Raw genomic sequence first — 17,096 nt, 5'->3', positions numbered from 1 at the left:
CTGTATTCAATGTGAATAAAGTTGTATATTGAGGCGGAGAGGCGGCTGATATGCAAAGATCGACGACCGGCTAATACTTTGTTAAATTCGGTAGTCAGTGAGTTGGCGGGTGTAACTCATCCGTTAAACTCGTTAACTAACGAGTGAGCTAACAGGCGGAAAAAGAAATCGAGGCGGAAAGGAAAAAAAAAAAAAAAAAGAAAAAAAGAAAAGAAAAAAACGAGCAAGGTTTAGATCGGGCGATCCTTCTGTATCACACTTGCTCCGTACGGAGTACTCCATAACGACTCAATACTTCTGCAGATACTCCATATTTAACTCCGGGTCGTATCATCCTTGTTCGGGGGATTATTGATGTTGCCTCAACGTCACCTCCGAAGTTATCCCAGGCTCCCTGCGTCGTCGGCCTGGTACGATATATCATCGTTCTAGGCGGGTTTTCAGCTCTCATTGGGATCAGACCAAATTTTTGGTCCTTGGTACGGACTACGGGATGACTATTCCGTAAAGATCCCGTAAACCTTATTTTCGCTATGTCTAGTTAGCTGGCTGGAGTAAAGTAATTTGAGGACTTAGATGTCTCATTCATGGCTTCTTTTAGTCTCCCCGCGAGTTATGGTTTTGCTCGATTGTCACTGTACTCCTTACTTCGGGCAGAATATGGAGTCCTCGTAAAGCGTCTCTGGCCAAGTGAGAGCGCTGAGTTTGGCTGGCTTCATCAGCGTCATCCTGTGGCCACAGAGGGGAGGGGGTCCGGAATGAGAGGGAAAATCCATACAGTTTGACAAAACGGCCAGCGGCATAAGCAAGGGTTAGGGTTCAACGCTAGTTTTAATTTTTAATTTTTAACTTATTCTTTGTTTTCAAAAAGTAATGACGAGGAGATACTCCAATCAGATTTTCAATGTATCAGATATTGCTCTGTATACGCAATGAGCCTCGACTGGTACAGAGGAGTTCAGGGCCACAACACGCCGTAAGCTCCATCAGGTGGCAAGAAAGCGGTCAATGACAGGCCCCGGATGTCACTAAAAACATCCTCCTCGGGATATCTGCAAGACGACCAAGTGGAACATATGAGGAAATGGTATAAATAGAGCTAGCCTGAGTACGGGCTAAGCTCATGGTGGATGTGGATAAGTTGAGAAAAGCCCGAAGATAAAATCAGCAAGGAGAGAGTACGGAGTAATAGAGTACTTATCTTCTCATGGTTGTTCGCTAGTCGTTCAATAGATCCATGCCAGAATAGAAGAAAAGTCCTCGCTGTTATGTGAGGGTGTGTTGTCTCCAGATGACTATCTTCAATCCAGACGTGTGCCTGACGGCAAGCACAAGAGACAATGAACCATCGCAAAGCACGAACATTTGTGTATTTCCAAAGCTAAACCATCGGCCCGTGAAACGTGAACATGAAAAGACCGGCTTTGTGGAGTTAAAGCCATTGGACCTTCATCAGAGAAACGTCTGTTTAAAGTCAACCCTCAAAATAGCCTGGTCGATTCTGCTTGCGAGGTATACAGATACCAATCCTGTTGCCTTTCGTACTGTTACCAGGTACCAGAGCAACGATATTCTTGGTATTGGATGCAGACGTTCGGATACCCCCTCCTGTTTCGAGCAATGGGTTGCCTCCATCGATGAGCAAAAACAAGGATTTCTCGCGGTCTCTCTGACTCAAATCGAGGATTCAGGGTATAATGCGAGCTTCAACACCGGTCTTCTCTTTGGGCCATGTGAATCATTACAGGGTTGTGATGACCTGAAGGTGAGCTTTGGCTCTTCGCTGTCCTCATTTTGATCAAGGCGAAAACGTGTCAGCTAACCGGGTTGATCTGGAAAATCCTTGTTGAAAACCGAAGGGTTTAGAAGTCATAGTCAATCTGAATGAAAGTGCACCGGTCCCACGCATCTCGCTCTGGTACTCTCGATATATCGTGGACGATGCTCAGGCTCGGAACCTGGCGAGTGAGCTGGAGCGTATCTTGAAGTCGCTTATTGACGAACCGCATTGCACGTTAGCCGACCACAACTCAATTATTAGTAACCACCACCTGCAGCAGATCATCTCGTGGAACAGCCAAGCGCCGTCGGAACCTCTCGATACAAACATCCCGACCCTTATCCGCCAGCAGTGTTTGATGCGCCCGAACTCTCAGGCAGTGTGCTCCTGGGATGGTGATTTGACCTATCGAGAGCTGGACAGGCTCTCATCCGTCGTGCAGGCCAAGCTGCGGGATCGTGGAATCGGACTTGGCGCCGTCGTTCCTCTGCAGTTTGAAAAGAGCAAATGGACCCCCGTCGCTATCTTAGGAGTGCTCAAGGCTGGTGCAGCGTTTGTCCTGCTGGACCCCTCATATCCTCGCAGCCGGACGGAAGCGATTTGCAGAGATATAGAGGCCACGGTCATCATTTCCTCTGCTGAGCAACGCGCCGCTAGCTCCAGCCTCATCGAGACAATTATTGTCGTGGACAACACCATCAAAAATGACGAAAGGATACATATACCTCGTCAGGCACCTGTCAGACCCGATGATATTGCCTACATTGCATATACTTCGGGTTCAACAGGTGTACCAAAAGGAATAATGATAGAGCATGCTTCGTTTTGTCTGAATTCAATATCGAGCAGCAACGCGCATAATCTCGACCATTCCTCTCGAGTACTGCAATTCGCATCATACGCATTCGATGTAAGCATCCATGAGAACCTAACTCCTTTGATCCTGGGAGGATGTGTCTGTATACCCTCGGAATCACAGCGCGTCAATCAACTTCAAGATGCAATAGTTGGCCTCGGCGTGAACTGGATGGAGCTGACGCCCTCTGTCGCACGACTCCTACGGCCGGAAGATATTCCATCCGTGAAAACACTAGTACTTGGAGGAGAGGCTATGCTTCCAGCAGATATATCCATGTGGAGCGATAAAGTGCGTTTGGTATGTGCCTATGGCCCTGCTGAGTGTACTGTGGTGTCAACAGTCCTGTCAGAAGATTGCCAGCCTGGAAACATTGGCCGTTCATACGCAGGGACATGCTGGATTGTGGATAAAGATAATCATCATCAACTTGTGCCCATCGGCGTTACGGGCGAACTAGTCATTGGAGGTTTCATTGTCGGTCGGGGGTATCTGAATCGACCTCAACAGACAGCTTCTGCCTTCATCCAGAATCCAGACTGGATACCCAAGGTGTTCCCAATGGGCGGTAACATGAGGCTTTACAAAACAGGAGACCTTGCACGGTATAACTCTGATGGAACCATAATGTGCCAGGGCCGAAAGGACACTCAGGTGAAGCTTCATGGACAGCGGATTGAACTCGGTGAGGTGGAACATCATACACAGAAATGGTTTCCTGACTCTGTCGTTGCTGCCGAAGTGGTTGTTCCCGCCAGTCAAAAAGAGAAATCCCCGTCCTTGGTATTGTTTGTTGCGGAAGAACAAGGCATCCAGGAGCATATTGGTGATTCATTAGTTCGACCATTAAATGAGAACTTTCGAGTTATTGCTCAGGAAATGAAGGACAAACTGCGAGATGAACTTCCAAGATATATGATACCCACAGCCGTGATTCCTCTCGTCAAAATGCCTCTTTCGCGGACCGGGAAGATAGATAGGAAGATACTAAGGAATGCAGTTGCAAACCTCCCAGAGTCAGACTTTCAGCATTATCGGTCCGCTCTTCAAAAATCTTCCCTGAAGGAAAACATGGGTTCGCGCAGCTTGAAAGCTGCACCTACCACAGATTCTGAACGTCTTCTTCAAAAGTTATACTCTAAGGTGCTTGGATTGTCTGAAGATGAAGTTGGAAGGGAGGACAGCTTTTTTGAACTCGGCGGAGATTCGATTAGTGCTATTATACTGGTTGGTATGGCGAGAGAGGAATACAACTTACAAATCAAAGTTGCCTCGTTATTTGCTGCTCCTACTATATATGAGATGGCACAAACCATGGAATTCGTTACTCAGGATTCAATGCAAATTTGCGCTCCCTTTTCCATGCTGAAGACATCCGAATTGCAAACAGTTACCGAACAGGCAATTGAACAATGTCAAATCAGCAGAGACCAAATTGAAGACATATATGGTTGCACTCCACTGCAAGAAGGGCTCATGTCTTGGAGTGCAAGGAATCCCGGCTCTTTCCAGGCACGCTTCATCTTTCGCCTCCCTGACACTATTGATACCCAAAAATTCCACGAAGCCTGGTGTTATGCCTTCAATTCAACACCTATATTGCGCACTCGCATCATCCAGACGGATACTTCTTTCCGAGCTCTCCAGGTAATTGTCAGAGACAAATTGAGATGGTTTTTTTCCGAAGATGGAGATGTGGCAGCTGCAGATCCCATGTCTTATGGAACCCCCCTTGTCAGATGTATCATGAACAACAGTTGCCACCAGAAGAATGAAGCTCCAATATTCACTCTGGAAATGCACCATGCGCTCTTTGATAAATGGAGTTATGAACAAATCTTACAGATCGTTGAAGCAGCATACGAGAGTAGGACGGTTGAATTATTCCCATTTGCTCCGTTTGTTCACCACCTATCGGCTGTAAATCCTGAATGTACCAAAACATTCTGGAAGAACGAATTCCAGAGCTTAAAAGCTCCAGTATTTCCTCTCCGCATGCCCGAGGGATACGTACCTAGAGAAATAGCAGTGGCCAGCAGGAGTGTTCCACTTGGAGCTTCAACTGGAGTGGGAGGGTTCACAGCATCAACGCTAATTCGGTTATCTTGGGCAATGCTGATAGCGCAAGATACTCAATCAAACGACGTTGTCCATGGCGCCACGGTAACAGGTAGAAATGCACCTGTTGCTGGAATTGAAAAGATCGTTGGCCCAACAATTGCAACTTTCCCAGTTCGTACTGTACTTGACCGGAATGATCCCATCAAGGTGGCTCTAGGAAAAGTCCAAAACCATGCCACGGCTCTGATTCCTTTTGAGCAGACAGCTATGCAGGGAATTAGAACTTGCAGCCCTGAGGCATCGACTGCCTGCGATTTCCAGAGTTTGCTGGTGATCCAGCCTTCCTCTAAGAATAATCAACATCCTCAAACCTGGCTTCTAAAACTTGGAGAGTCGCTCGAGGACGAGACGAAGTTTTGCACTTATGTTCTGACTGTGATATGTGAGCTTGACGTCGAGTCGGTGTCGGTACGAGCCATATTCGACGCTTCTGTTTTATCACTGGACAAAGTGAACGCCATGTTGGGACAATTGGAATACCTTTTAACTCGGCTGGTAGACTCTGTGGATAGTCAAACATTGGGTGAGGTGATGGATATGTGTGAATTTGGTTCTTCAGTTCACGACGAATGCAAGGTGGAACAGCTAAATTCCCAGAAAACCCGACTGGCAGCTATAGAAGCAGCTGCCCGAAACCTCATTGGGAACAGACATGTGTATGCAGAGATGATCACCCCCAAACTAATGTCTAACCCAAGGTTAGCCCTTCTCGTGCCATGCAATGACCAGGGACCACAAAAGGGGGACATTCCTCTTCCTAATAACTCCTTTATTTTAGCGTCTCCAAATTCTGATTCAAGGAAGACATTGGCGCTCCTAAAGCGCCAGCTTCACACGGTGACCGAGTTCGTTGCCGCACCTCCCATGTGTATCCCACTTGGATATATGTGGGATAATGGCATCTGTGCACAAGGCCGCCAGAATTTGAAGGAAGCTCTAACACGGCTGACTTCGAACGAAATTGAAGCTTGGCTGCAGAAATCAGGCCGCCAACAACCTAGATCTGAAGCAGAAAGGAAGCTTGCATCTATTATCTCCAGAGTCTTGCACTTGAAACCCGAAGAAGTCGGGGCCGACGAAGACTTCTTCGCTTTGGGAGGTGATTCCATTTCTGTGATGCAAGTAGTGTCACAATGTCAACGTGACAAGCTTTCAATCACGGCAATGGATATTTTTGAAGGAAGGACAGTGAGCCTCATAACAGCGAGATCAAAGCAGGCTGCCAAGCTGCCACCATCAACGAACCTAGCAAGGTACAAGCGAACAAAACGATTTGAGTGGGAGGTGGAAAATCTTTTAGGGTCTTCAACTACTATGAGCATTAAAGAAGTATACCCATGCACACCGTACCACGAAGGACTAGTTATTCCTCAATTGGGGAACGATGCATATGTCTCTCACACAATATGGAAAGTTGAAAGGATAGGATCAACAAATCAAATTGATCCAGTCCAGCTTCAAAAGGCGTGGTATCAACTCGCACAGCGCCATGCTGCTTTGCGGACGATATTAGTTGAGGCTGCCCTTGAAGGTATTGAAGGCGGGACCTTGACGCATGTTGTACTCAATTCATATCCTCGCGAAGTGAAAATACTTTCCTGCACAGATGATGAAGCCATGCGCGTCCTACGTCACCCAACGTTGAATTTGAGGGATAACGCTGGCCCTGTTCTTCCACATGTCTTTTCTATCTGCCAAACCAATACTGGCCAAGTGTATTGCAAGATGGAAGGCAAACATGCCATTATCGATGCAGTCTCCGTGATATTACTTATCAAAGAACTTGCACTAGCGTACGAGGGAAAGCTCCCACCTAGGCAAGGGCTCGAGTATAGCTCTTGGGTCTCATATGCCCTCTCTCTACCCGACTGCATGGACTTCTGGCTCGAATACCTTGCTGATGCAAAGCCATGCCACTTCCCGCGGCTGCCGAGAGAAATACAGCCCGTTACGGACTTTCTTAACTCAGTGGAAGTGAGCCTGGGGCATCCTAGCCCGCCGAGAAAGCTGTGTGCTTTGAACGGCTTAACGATTACCAACCTGCTCCAGATTGCCTGGGGTGTCGTACTTCGACAGCACACTGGCTCTGACGATGTGTGCTTTGGGACCTTGGCGACGGGCAGAGAGGCACCGCTACCGGGAGTACATGACATTGTCGGTTCTATATTCAATGTTCTTGCATGTCGGCTCACTCTAAGTGAGAATATGTCCTTAAGAGAATGTCTGCAAGAGAATCAGGTCGCGATGGCAAACCGTTTATCCAACCAGTACTGCTCACTGTTCGAGGTGATGCAGCGTATAGACAGCACCGGATCTTTGTTCAACACCTGTCTATCAGTAGAACAGCCGTTGTCCAACAGCAACCAGAAGGAACCGGGCGTCCACTTTGAAGCACTTGAGACCCGGGAGGCTACGGAGGTACGATAGTTTTCTTTTTCTTTCCTACTGTCAATATGGTTAATTTATCTCCCTCTGGTGGTTGCACATGGCTGACAGAAACGCACTATTTAGTATGACATTGTCACTGTGGTCACTGTTGGAGAAGCAGAGATGACGGCAAACATAACCTACTGGTCATCCGTCCTAACCAGGGAGCAGGCCATCGCCGTCGGACGGGAATTCCGGCTTGCCATCTCGACAATCACCGAGCATATTCGGTAATAACTCCGATAAAAATTCGTTTGAACATTCTTTGAACATTTTCACCATATCAGCCAGTTACATAGCAGGAGGATATTTATTTGACCTCCTCCCTTTCTCTTTTCTTTTTCCTTTACAAGTATATATGTGTGCTAGTTATGATTAGTTAATATTTAGATATAATGCCAGCGTGCTTGATTCTTTGGTTTGTAGCTCCCAATAATTCGATGTTTGTCTCGGCCTGTTTAACTATCTCCATCTGCAGGCTAGCTAACTAACCAACAGGTGGTGGTTATATGTACCGAGCTCCGCTGCACCTTCGGCGAGACCCGTACGGACGCCTGCTCCAAGAAGAACGACAAACTCAGGTCCGTCCACTCATGCAGGCAGCTAAGCATGCATCTCGTCAATGCTGCATGCAACGACAAGGCCAGCAGCCTGGGGGATCAGCCACTAGGACGACTACGATACCACGGATGCTGCTGCTGGCAGCCAACGACAGCGCTTCGGCAGCGCCCCTCAGGTGATGCTTAAATTGAGATACCCAGCCATGTCCGTCCCTGAGCTCTGCTTCGTATCCAGCACATCTGCAGACAGCCGAATTCCTCAGAAAATGGAACCCTCGAGTTCCACCAACTCGCACATGCTGCCCAGGCCACGGCGTTGAGTGGCTCGTCTTCCTTGACTTTTGCGGGACAGTAGCGAGAGAGCTGTTGCCATTGATCGACGGCCCGCCCACCAGTCAGGATGCCGCGTCCCATGGTCCATGGTCAGGCTGATTTCCACCAGCTCGAGAGAGAGAAGCAGGTAAAGTAATCAGCCTGGCAAGCTGCTCGATCTATCTGATCATGCTGGACATTTAAAGAGAGCTGGCTGTCCCTAGAGTGTGGTGATGGAGCAGCCAACCAAGCAACCACCCAAGACACCCTCGACCTAAGATCAGACAACAAAGCCATGAAGTTCCTCGCCCTCCTCTCCCTTGTGGCTGCTGCCACTGCCGCCCCAGCTGCCCTCGAGGCCAGAGGTGCCACTACTTGCGGCAGCACCTCCTACTCTGCCAGCCAGGTCACCGCTGCCAGCAACGCTGCCTGCAACTACGTCCAGAGCGGCACCACTGCCGGCGGCTCTACCTACCCTCACCAGTACCGTAACTACGAGGGCTTCTATTTCCAGGGCCTCAGCGGACCATTCTACGAGTTCCCTCTCCGCACTTCTGGCGTCTACAACGGTGGTATGTACCAGAAACTCCTTCATATTTTACATGCTCGACATGTGCAGTGGTTAACCGTATGATATAGGATCTCCCGGCGCTGACCGTGTCATCATCACCGGAAACTGCGACGAGGCCGGTCAGATCACTCACACCGGTGCTAGCGGCAGCGGCTTTGTTGCTTGCTCTGGTACCAGCTAAATGGATGGTAATTGGAAATGATTGATGACAAGACTTGCTTTCTCCTGCTGCTGCCGGGAGTTGGTTGGAAGATACTGGAGGATTCACCAGCCGGGAAACTATCAAGAGTACCGTATTGAGTTCTTCAGTAACGCAACTAGATGTACATAGCCAGAAATTCAACGAAATGAATGAAACATTAGACGGATATGTTGGAGTAAAGAATGCCCCTGTAACCCAAGCGTGCTCGTATTCTACCTTGATAATGTCACCTTTCTACCAACCCCCGCAGTCCAAAGGCGGCACAAACATCTTTACCAACCACGGCCGTCTTCTAAGATCCTGCCTCATCTTCCGTCTTTTTAATCTAGAAACTGCGGCAAGCTTGACATCGTTGCCGTGAGGGAGAGCAGGACTGACACTCGCATGTAAGGCGTCGCAGCCTCGACCTGCCACTGATATACCTTCCATGCCCTGCCTACCACCATCGAAGCCGGGCTAGCTCAATCGGTAGAGCGTGTGGCTTTTACAGCAAACACGGTCTGAGATCACCACAAGGCTGCGAGTTCGAGCCTCGCGTTCGGCTTTCTCTTTTTGCCCTTTTTTTTTTATTTTATTTTGTCCTGGTTGCTGTGGTCGTTACATAATCATACCACGTGATGCTATGTTGACCGGGATAAAAGTCGCTTGCGCTTTCGCGTTTTCTCTTTTGATTCTTTCGCTGCAAGCTCTTCGTTAGCTACGCCCGTCGACTGATAATGTCATTCAATGTCGCTGGGCTCACTGGATACTGACAGTATAGATGTAAGTTGACCTTTCCTACGTATTGCCACTCCTCCAAGCCATACACGGCTTTCATATGATGAATACCATACGAACCAAGTACTTTTAGGAAGAGCCGGAAGAGGTATGGCAACCGTTACCACATGGAGCGGGTTAATTTATTATTTGTGTCGTCGATGCTTATAACGGTTCTGCTGAGGAAAGCTGTGTATGGTTTTGGAGTGCCTTTTGTCCTTTTCAGCCTCTCGCTATGCACATTGTTCGTTGAGAATACCAGTGGGTACAGTGTGCTAATCTGCTTCGTGCCCTAGGGAAGAAAACCTGCTAGCCGAGCCATCCATATACCGTGGAATGTCAATGATATGCCTGTAGTATTAGGATATGCTGTGGGGTGCTGTCTAGATATATATAACTGGTGGGCGATGGTACATGATGTTCTTCTACTGTGTCGAACTGCAGGATATCCCCTCGACTCATGGCCAAGATTGTAGATATAGCCATGGCATACTAACGAATTAATACTGATTCTATGTTGCTTTTATTTCATTTCTATTCAATCGACTTTTTTCTTAACTGTACAAAAACTCCAATCCGCCGTCTTGGTGAAACAGAAAGTAAGATCAACATGTTTTTGGTATCCCTCAAATGCAACGAAACACCCTTTTGATACTTTGCAACCAAAATAGTAAATAGTATATTATGCGTGACCAAACACACTATGCAACAGAAACGTACTGTCGCTTCTTCACGCCGGTCTGTTTTTGCTCGTCTTGTTCCCACTGCTCTTCATCGACATATTCCGACTTGCTCTTCTCTCTCACCTGCCCGCCAATGAACTGCAGAGCTGCCAGGTTATATCCCATTTCATCCTTTTGCCTGTCGAGGACTCGGCGCAGGTGAGAGCGGATAGAGTCGAGCATGGGCTTCATCATCTTGCTGCTGACAACCTGGGTGTGATGCGTCTTTAGGATGAAGAACAGGACACGGCAGGTAAGCGGTATATCCCACCCTTTTCTAGCCCATATATCTACAAAGGTGAATAGAGCAGGGAGTTTGGTAAAGGGAAGAACGAGAAGTGCATCCTGTAGTGAGGCAGCGGGTATCTTTCGAATAACGTTGAGAAGGTATCTCTCGGCTGATATATTTCCAAGAGCAAGATATTGCGGGTGTCGTGTAGGAGGTGGGAGATTCTTTTCCTTTGCGTCTTGTAGCAGCGCAAGATCATCCATACCAAGATCCAAAGCTTCAATGATCTTTTCTCCAGCTGTAAGAGTCTCCGTTGTTTGCTTACCGGCTGCGACTGCCTCAGCCTTGTCTTCATCGTCCTCATCCTGGTCCAGGGACTTGAGCAGGTTGTCCTCATACAAGCTTTCCATTTCCTTTTCTCGTTCTTCTTCCAGGAATATCTGTTCATCTGTCTGTTCCCAGAGTCGTATACTCTTATCATGGCTGGAAGTTACAATGAACTCCCCACAATGGCTCATGGCCAGTGCCCAAATTTCGCCGTGGTGACCCCCAAGTTTGAGAATTTGCTCGAACTTATCGCCATCCCAATACTTGATAACTCGGTCTTTGCCCACACTGAAAAAATTATGCCCATCACCTTCCTTGTTGTGAGGCATAAAGGCCACAGCCATGACACTGTCCTGATGAGCAAAGAAAGACTTGTGGCAGTCACCAAAATCAAGACCCCATAGCCGTACAGTCTTATCAGCTGAGCAAGTAACAATCATCTTGCTATCGTATGAAATATCCATATTCAAGACCGGGAGCTTATGGCCGTACAAGTTAAGGAAGAGTTTCAAGGAGTCGACAAAGAAAACCTTGACAGTGTTATCCAAAAGAGAAACAGCTAGTAAACGAGCATCCGGGCTGAAGCGTAGACTGAGGATGTCATCAGTCACCTTTAATGTCCTGGTGTGGACAAGCTTCAGTTTAGGGGTAGTCCGTTTGGTTCCCAGGACCTCCTCTTGCACTACCTGGAAATTCCAGAATTTCGCTGTCTTGTCGGCACTGCCAGTAACCATCGACTTTCCATCAGGATGGGCTTGAAGCGACCAAACAGGCCCATCGTGTGCTTGTATTGTGTCCAACAAGGTGGACGACGCAATATCAAATACCTCAATTTCTCCATTCTTATTCCCAACGACCACGATCTTGTCCCCTGGCAAAAATGCAGAGCAAAGAGCGTAGCCACAATCCAGTGTCCGTAAACATGTTTCCGTACGTACATTCCAAATCTTCAGGCTTCCATTCGATGCCGATGAAACCATTCTGTCATCGGAACTTAAGGCAAGGGATCTCACATCTGTCCTGTGGCCCGGGATATCAATGGAAAGAACACGGCTATAATCAGGCTCATCCTGGTCCTGAGACTTTTTCTTCTCGGCTGGTGTGATTCCGTAGGTCTCCAGTTGGTTGTTGGCCGTAGCCACAAGTAGTTGTAAACCCTTTGAGCCCATCCAGTCCACAGACGATACCTTGCCTCCTGTCCGAACAATTGTATGCGGAACAAAAACTTCTGTAATTGAGGCCGCAATGGCAGGGTCATCCATATCCACGTCTGCTTCCGTCCCACCTTCGCTTGCTTTTTCTCGGGCCTTCTCTCTCTTCCGCTTGCGTTTCCTTGCCAGGCTCTTTTGTACTTCCTCGTTACTCTTTATTCGCCAGACCTCGGTCGACTTCTCGGATCCATGAAGGGCAACGTAATCCAATTGTGGGTGGAAATGTATGCCCAACGTCCTTTCTTTCCCATTGCGATAAAGGTTACCCCGATCAGTCAGTATCTTGCGGCTATTCACTTCGGCTTTCCCTCCTGCAACCTCCCTTATTGAGCTCGCGTCAATGGACCAAACTCTCAATTCACCTTCATTACCACCAGTGATGCAACCGCTCATATCAGGCGAAAGGCCTAAACTCCAACATTCTCCGTTTCCTTGCGCAATATGTGTCTCGATGCAGTGTTGAGAAGAGAGATCCCAGACTTTGATCAGTGAATCCTTTCCTGTACTTAACAAGAAACCATCGTGCTGGCTAAGCGCAAGAGCTTCCGCATCATCCACAGCGCCTGTGGTCAGGAAATGAAGGGAAGTAATCTGGTCAGTGTGACCTCGCAATTTCACTAATCCTACTTCAGACACCAAATCCCAGAGTATGATATCTGTGTCCTTAGAGCCACTTGCAACTCGTGTTCCTTGCGCGTCGAATACTAATTTGGTAATCGCAGATTTGTGGCCATTGAAAGAAATCATCACGGTAGCTAACTTTGAGTCCCATATTCTAATTGTGCCGTCTTCGTACCTATAGCTCTTGAGTTAGACAGTTTATCCACCATAAAGAAAAAGTATGGTATTTCCTCAAAAGAGTATCCTCACCCTACTGCAAAAAGGTCTTCATCGGTCTTGCTTTGCGCAATTGCTGTCACTTGCGCCAGGCATTTTTGATCAGTCCATTTTGAAAGTAAATCCCCCTTCTTGATGTCCCAACATAGAACACTCTCTCCGGCGCCTACAACTGCACGTCCAGAACCCGATTTTCGAACTGAGCCGGCCGTCTTCTCATCTTTCAGCCAAACCGCATTTGCTGAGGCGGAAGTGACCAGGCCGAAAGTCTTTGAAGCCTCGAATTTTCTATGAAAAGCATACTGTTAGTAGCAATTCGAATTGAGAGCGACAAGCAGAACTTACAAATACGACTTCACCATATTTCTCTTGCGTCAAAGACGAGACTCCAATATCTGCCCTTCAACCAAGCTTCAAAGTCTCGAAATGCGCAAAAGAAATATTGAGTTCCACGGATAAGCTGCGGTTGCCCTCAAAGACCAGTGTAGCAATTTTAAGATTACGTAATTAAGTGCAGACGAGTGAACGCATCGCTGACGCCGATACAGTTGAACGGAGAAGTATCACAGCGCAACAAAACAGGTCCAAACAACACGTACATGACGTCTGCGCAGCGTGGTTATCGGAATTGATTTTATGATACTGGTTTCCTAAAGATGCTACTCCTAGATTACCACAACGTTCTCATACACTCGCTGCTAACTGAGCGGTTCTCAGGGTAAATACCCCACCCAATGTGTGCTGCCTTGGGATAGATTCAACTGACAATCAATGATAGAGCTGCCCCAGTTTCGATCGATCAGATAGTATCTGATTTCGACGGCGTTACGTTTCATGTTTCCACTCCCGAGACTAAATCCAAAATCCTCATCTCCATCGCAGTACGCTGCTTCCGCGAGCTGGTACAATATGGTGCGGAGGGCGTCCTTCAGAGAGAATACGGACCATACATTGTATCCCCAGAGCCTGGATATGACTTTTCAATCCTCATAGACCTGGAGGATCTCCCTACTGAGCAGGAGGCAAGGGATCAACTAATTATGAGCATTGCGCTCATGAAACGGAATGCCATGGCTTCGCCCTTCGAGAGAGGATTTGAAGAGTTCCAAAAACTCGAGGAGGAGTCTAACAAATACTCCCTTGAAGCTCTTCCACAACAGTTAAAGGATGGTGGAGAGGTGATGACTGTCCATTACCGAGATGAGGAGGCCATATTCATCAAGGCTGGATACGATTGCGTCACTGTTATTTTCAGCACAATCTTCAGGGATGAGACAGATAGGATCTTTGGTAAAGTGTTCCTTCAGGTATGCCATAATGGCCTATCCCCCCCTTCTCTATGTATCTCTGGATTTATAATCTGATTTCTTGACAGGAATTCGCCGACGTTCGAAGGCGAGCTATACAAAACGCCCCCCAAGTCCTATTCCGCAACGATCCACCGCTAGAACTCCAAGGGATTCCAGGCCTAAAGGACTCCCGAAATGGGGAAGTCGGCTACATCACATTCGGTAAGGCCAAATGCTCAAGCAATATCTCGGTATAACTCCGCTAATGGTATATAGTCCTCTATCCCCGTCACCTCCTGCCACAAAAACGTGCGGAGACGATATCCCACATACAAACCTTCCGCGACTACTTCCACTATCATATCAAAGCTTCAAAGGTACGATCCTGAATATATACCACCAAATAGGACGTGTTCCAATTATTGACCTACTTGTCTAGGCTTATATCCACACCAGAATGCGGAAACGCACTGCAGACTTCTTGCAGGGTAAGCTTGCTTAGATTCAACGCTAACCACTTTGCTTATACTAATTGTACCTTTTTCTCTAGTCCTTAACCGTGCGAGACCCGAGAATGAAGAAAAGGAGCGAAAGACCGCCAGTGGAAGGACGTTCCGTGTCCAAGGTTAGAGAAAATTAACACAAATGAAGACATGCCTCTCAATAAACGTGCTGCTGGTTTTTCAGCGCAACGGTCACAATTCCAATTGTTTGAACCCACGTACAATAAGTCTAGTTAAATATATGCATATTTCCTTGACGAGATTCTGCAAATTGCCCTTATACCAAATAAATTACAGGAGAAATCGCGTATGCTGGCATTAAGTGCTTGATTAGATAAGTAAGCCCCCAATCTGCTGGGTCGCGTATTGAATGAACCCATCTGAACAACGCCCAAAGGACTTTATTCACAGATCAAAGCGAGTATCGTTGCGAAGGTTAGAAGAAAATCTGAGCATTGAATAGGCTATTGAGGGATATCGATGTTTGGCCTGCTCAATGGAACTCTATGAGCTCATCGTTGCATTCAAAGTTCAATAACACAGGAACTTTGAATAGGCAGCCTAGGTGAATTCACATCCTACAATCGAGGACAAACTACCAGCCACCACATATATATAACCCCCCCTTTCAGTTCGGCCTTTCCTTTTCTTTTCCATCATGACGCTTTATTCCAGGAACCCTACCAAGAGCTCCATCCATCCTCACCACGGCCAGCTATCTCTGATATACAGCTCTCGAATTCACAATCCACCCCTTTCCACCCCCTTTGAAGAAACCAATTATACCCACCTTAAGATATTTTCAAAAACCAATGGAGTTCCTACAGCCAGTTAGGTATATTCCGGGGTCAAATGAGGCAGAATTCTGCGGTCCGCAGACCTTTGAAGACAACAAGTCCGAGAGGCAAGGCAGAGCCGTCATTGCTTATTCCAAGGTCTATGGCGTCGCCAAGATGATTTCTGAAATTCTCAAGGCATTTGGATCAGAAGCAAGTGGGAATACTGAAGAACAGCTGCATTTCAAAAGAACATCAGGCTAACAATCGGTATTTAGTTGGACGACACTCCAACGGATATAAAATTTCATATTGCCCGAGTGGAGAAAGAATTGACACAGCCATACTCCGCCAAGCTCCTTGCAGAGGTTGAAGACCTGTTCTATATCTTACTTGCAAGAGTGAAGAGTGAAATCCGACAAATAGACATTGAAGAGAGCTTCGAGTTTGATTATCGTTTTGCTAGAACCAACTCAAGGCTTCTTCGAAGCAAGGGCCTTCCAGAAATCAAACACCTTAGATTGATCTTTGAGGCATGCAAATGTCTCCTACTGTCAGAGGAAGTGTGCGGTGTGCTCAACACAGAACTCATTCGCCATCAAGAAGAAGACTATATCCAGCAAACCATGCTAATGGGTGAGGAGGCTGGGTACTTCGCCGATGACCCTGTTGGCTACCGCCAATATATACAGAGCCTTATCACCGACCCGGACTCCCCATATCGCATGAAGTGGAGCGGACTTAACCCAGTTTACGACGCTTCTCCAGAGATGATATTTGCAACTTTGAGGGAGAAGTACATGGGTATTACAGCAAGAGAGAAGAAACAAGGCAAATGCGCCGACGTCAAGGTTAAATCCCCTCCACCAGCATGGAAATCCAACTCGGCCTATGCGGAAGAACGACGAATACAGGCAAACAGAGAAGCAGCATGTGCTATGCTACACGGTATAACTGTTGGCGAGTTTCGACGTCAGAATAGCCAGGAAGTGATCCGCCTATATGTCCAGCAAAATCTTTGTGTATGTCTTGAGAATTGCACTTGTTCTCGCAGATGCACCGTTAAGGGATGGAGAATTTGCCCCTGTACAAGTAGGATGAATCTACTTTACGAAGAGGACCTTGGCCTCCGACGACCATTTGTTGAAAAATGTGCGGACATGGCAGTGATACTATTCGAAGCACTATCTGCCTCCTACCAGGGTATTGGCTTGCATGGAATGACATGTTTCCTGAACAGAGGATTGGAGTTCTTCCACGACGAAGTCACTCACTTCCGAGACCACTATTGGCGAGCTGTCGCTCAAGACAGCTACTACTTTGACTTCAACATGGATTTTCAGTATCGGCAGGGAATCAGGGATGGCGTGCATCGACGGCAGTGCTAGTAAGAGAATAAATGGCCAGATAATGACGACTTTAATGATTGAACGAACAACTAGGGAGGAGTTGAAGGCCGTTTCTTTTCTTTTCTTTTTTCCCGTCAAAGGACTTTTAACAAGCACGAGCAATGTTTATACATATTTTAGCTGCTGTCTTTCTTCGTTCTTTTCTTGCTTTGAATGTATTTCCACATTTCCACCCCGAAGTTCAAATACGAAACTCGATATGGGCCAT

The 17,096-nt window shown here is 47.3% G+C and overlaps 5 protein-coding genes and 1 non-coding gene across 6 annotated transcripts; 5 read left to right on the top strand and 1 right to left on the bottom strand.

Annotated features, from left to right (window-relative positions):
- Window positions 1-1,291: 1,291 nt before the first annotated feature.
- On the top strand, window positions 1,292-7,418 carry ARB_00195 (nonribosomal brevianamide peptide synthase FtmA; the record flags this gene model as incomplete). The annotated part of the gene is made up of 3 exons (XM_003013331.1): window positions 1,292-1,765; window positions 1,950-7,175; window positions 7,269-7,418. 3 exons carry the CDS (start codon window positions 1,292-1,294, stop codon window positions 7,416-7,418), a joined length of 5,850 nt encoding a protein of 1,949 aa, XP_003013377.1.
- A 933-nt stretch (window positions 7,419-8,351) lies between these two features.
- On the top strand, window positions 8,352-8,808 carry ARB_00194 (uncharacterized protein; the record flags this gene model as incomplete). Its single annotated transcript, XM_003013330.1, has 2 exons — window positions 8,352-8,628; window positions 8,696-8,808. The coding sequence occupies 2 exons, from the start codon at window positions 8,352-8,354 to the stop codon at window positions 8,806-8,808; spliced, it is 390 nt and encodes a 129-aa protein (XP_003013376.1).
- Window positions 8,809-9,279: 471 nt separating this feature from the next.
- On the top strand, window positions 9,280-9,373 carry ARB_00193. Its single transcript has one exon. It is a non-coding gene; the product is annotated as a tRNA-Lys (tRNA).
- Window positions 9,374-10,286: 913 nt separating this feature from the next.
- On the bottom strand, window positions 10,287-13,273 carry ARB_00192 (uncharacterized protein; the record flags this gene model as incomplete). Its single annotated transcript, XM_003013329.1, has 3 exons — window positions 10,287-12,870; window positions 12,945-13,199; window positions 13,257-13,273. 3 exons carry the CDS (start codon window positions 13,271-13,273, stop codon window positions 10,287-10,289), a joined length of 2,856 nt encoding a protein of 951 aa, XP_003013375.1.
- A 294-nt stretch (window positions 13,274-13,567) lies between these two features.
- Window positions 13,568-14,830, top strand: ARB_00191 (uncharacterized protein; the record flags this gene model as incomplete). The annotated part of the gene is made up of 6 exons (XM_003013328.1): window positions 13,568-13,629; window positions 13,690-14,218; window positions 14,287-14,422; window positions 14,477-14,577; window positions 14,640-14,688; window positions 14,751-14,830. The coding sequence occupies 6 exons, from the start codon at window positions 13,568-13,570 to the stop codon at window positions 14,828-14,830; spliced, it is 957 nt and encodes a 318-aa protein (XP_003013374.1).
- Window positions 14,831-15,515: 685 nt separating this feature from the next.
- ARB_00190 (uncharacterized protein) lies at window positions 15,516-16,867 on the top strand (the record flags this gene model as incomplete). Its single annotated transcript, XM_003013327.1, has 2 exons — window positions 15,516-15,692; window positions 15,758-16,867. 2 exons carry the CDS (start codon window positions 15,516-15,518, stop codon window positions 16,865-16,867), a joined length of 1,287 nt encoding a protein of 428 aa, XP_003013373.1.
- Between the last annotated feature and the right edge of the window lie 229 nt (window positions 16,868-17,096).

Source organism: Trichophyton benhamiae (genome assembly GCF_000151125.1).
Source record: "Trichophyton benhamiae CBS 112371 chromosome Unknown contig00070.0, whole genome shotgun sequence".
NCBI lineage: Eukaryota > Fungi > Ascomycota > Eurotiomycetes > Onygenales > Arthrodermataceae > Trichophyton > Trichophyton benhamiae.
Note: the sequence above shows the minus strand (reverse complement) of the source record. Positions and strands in the feature narration are given on the sequence as shown.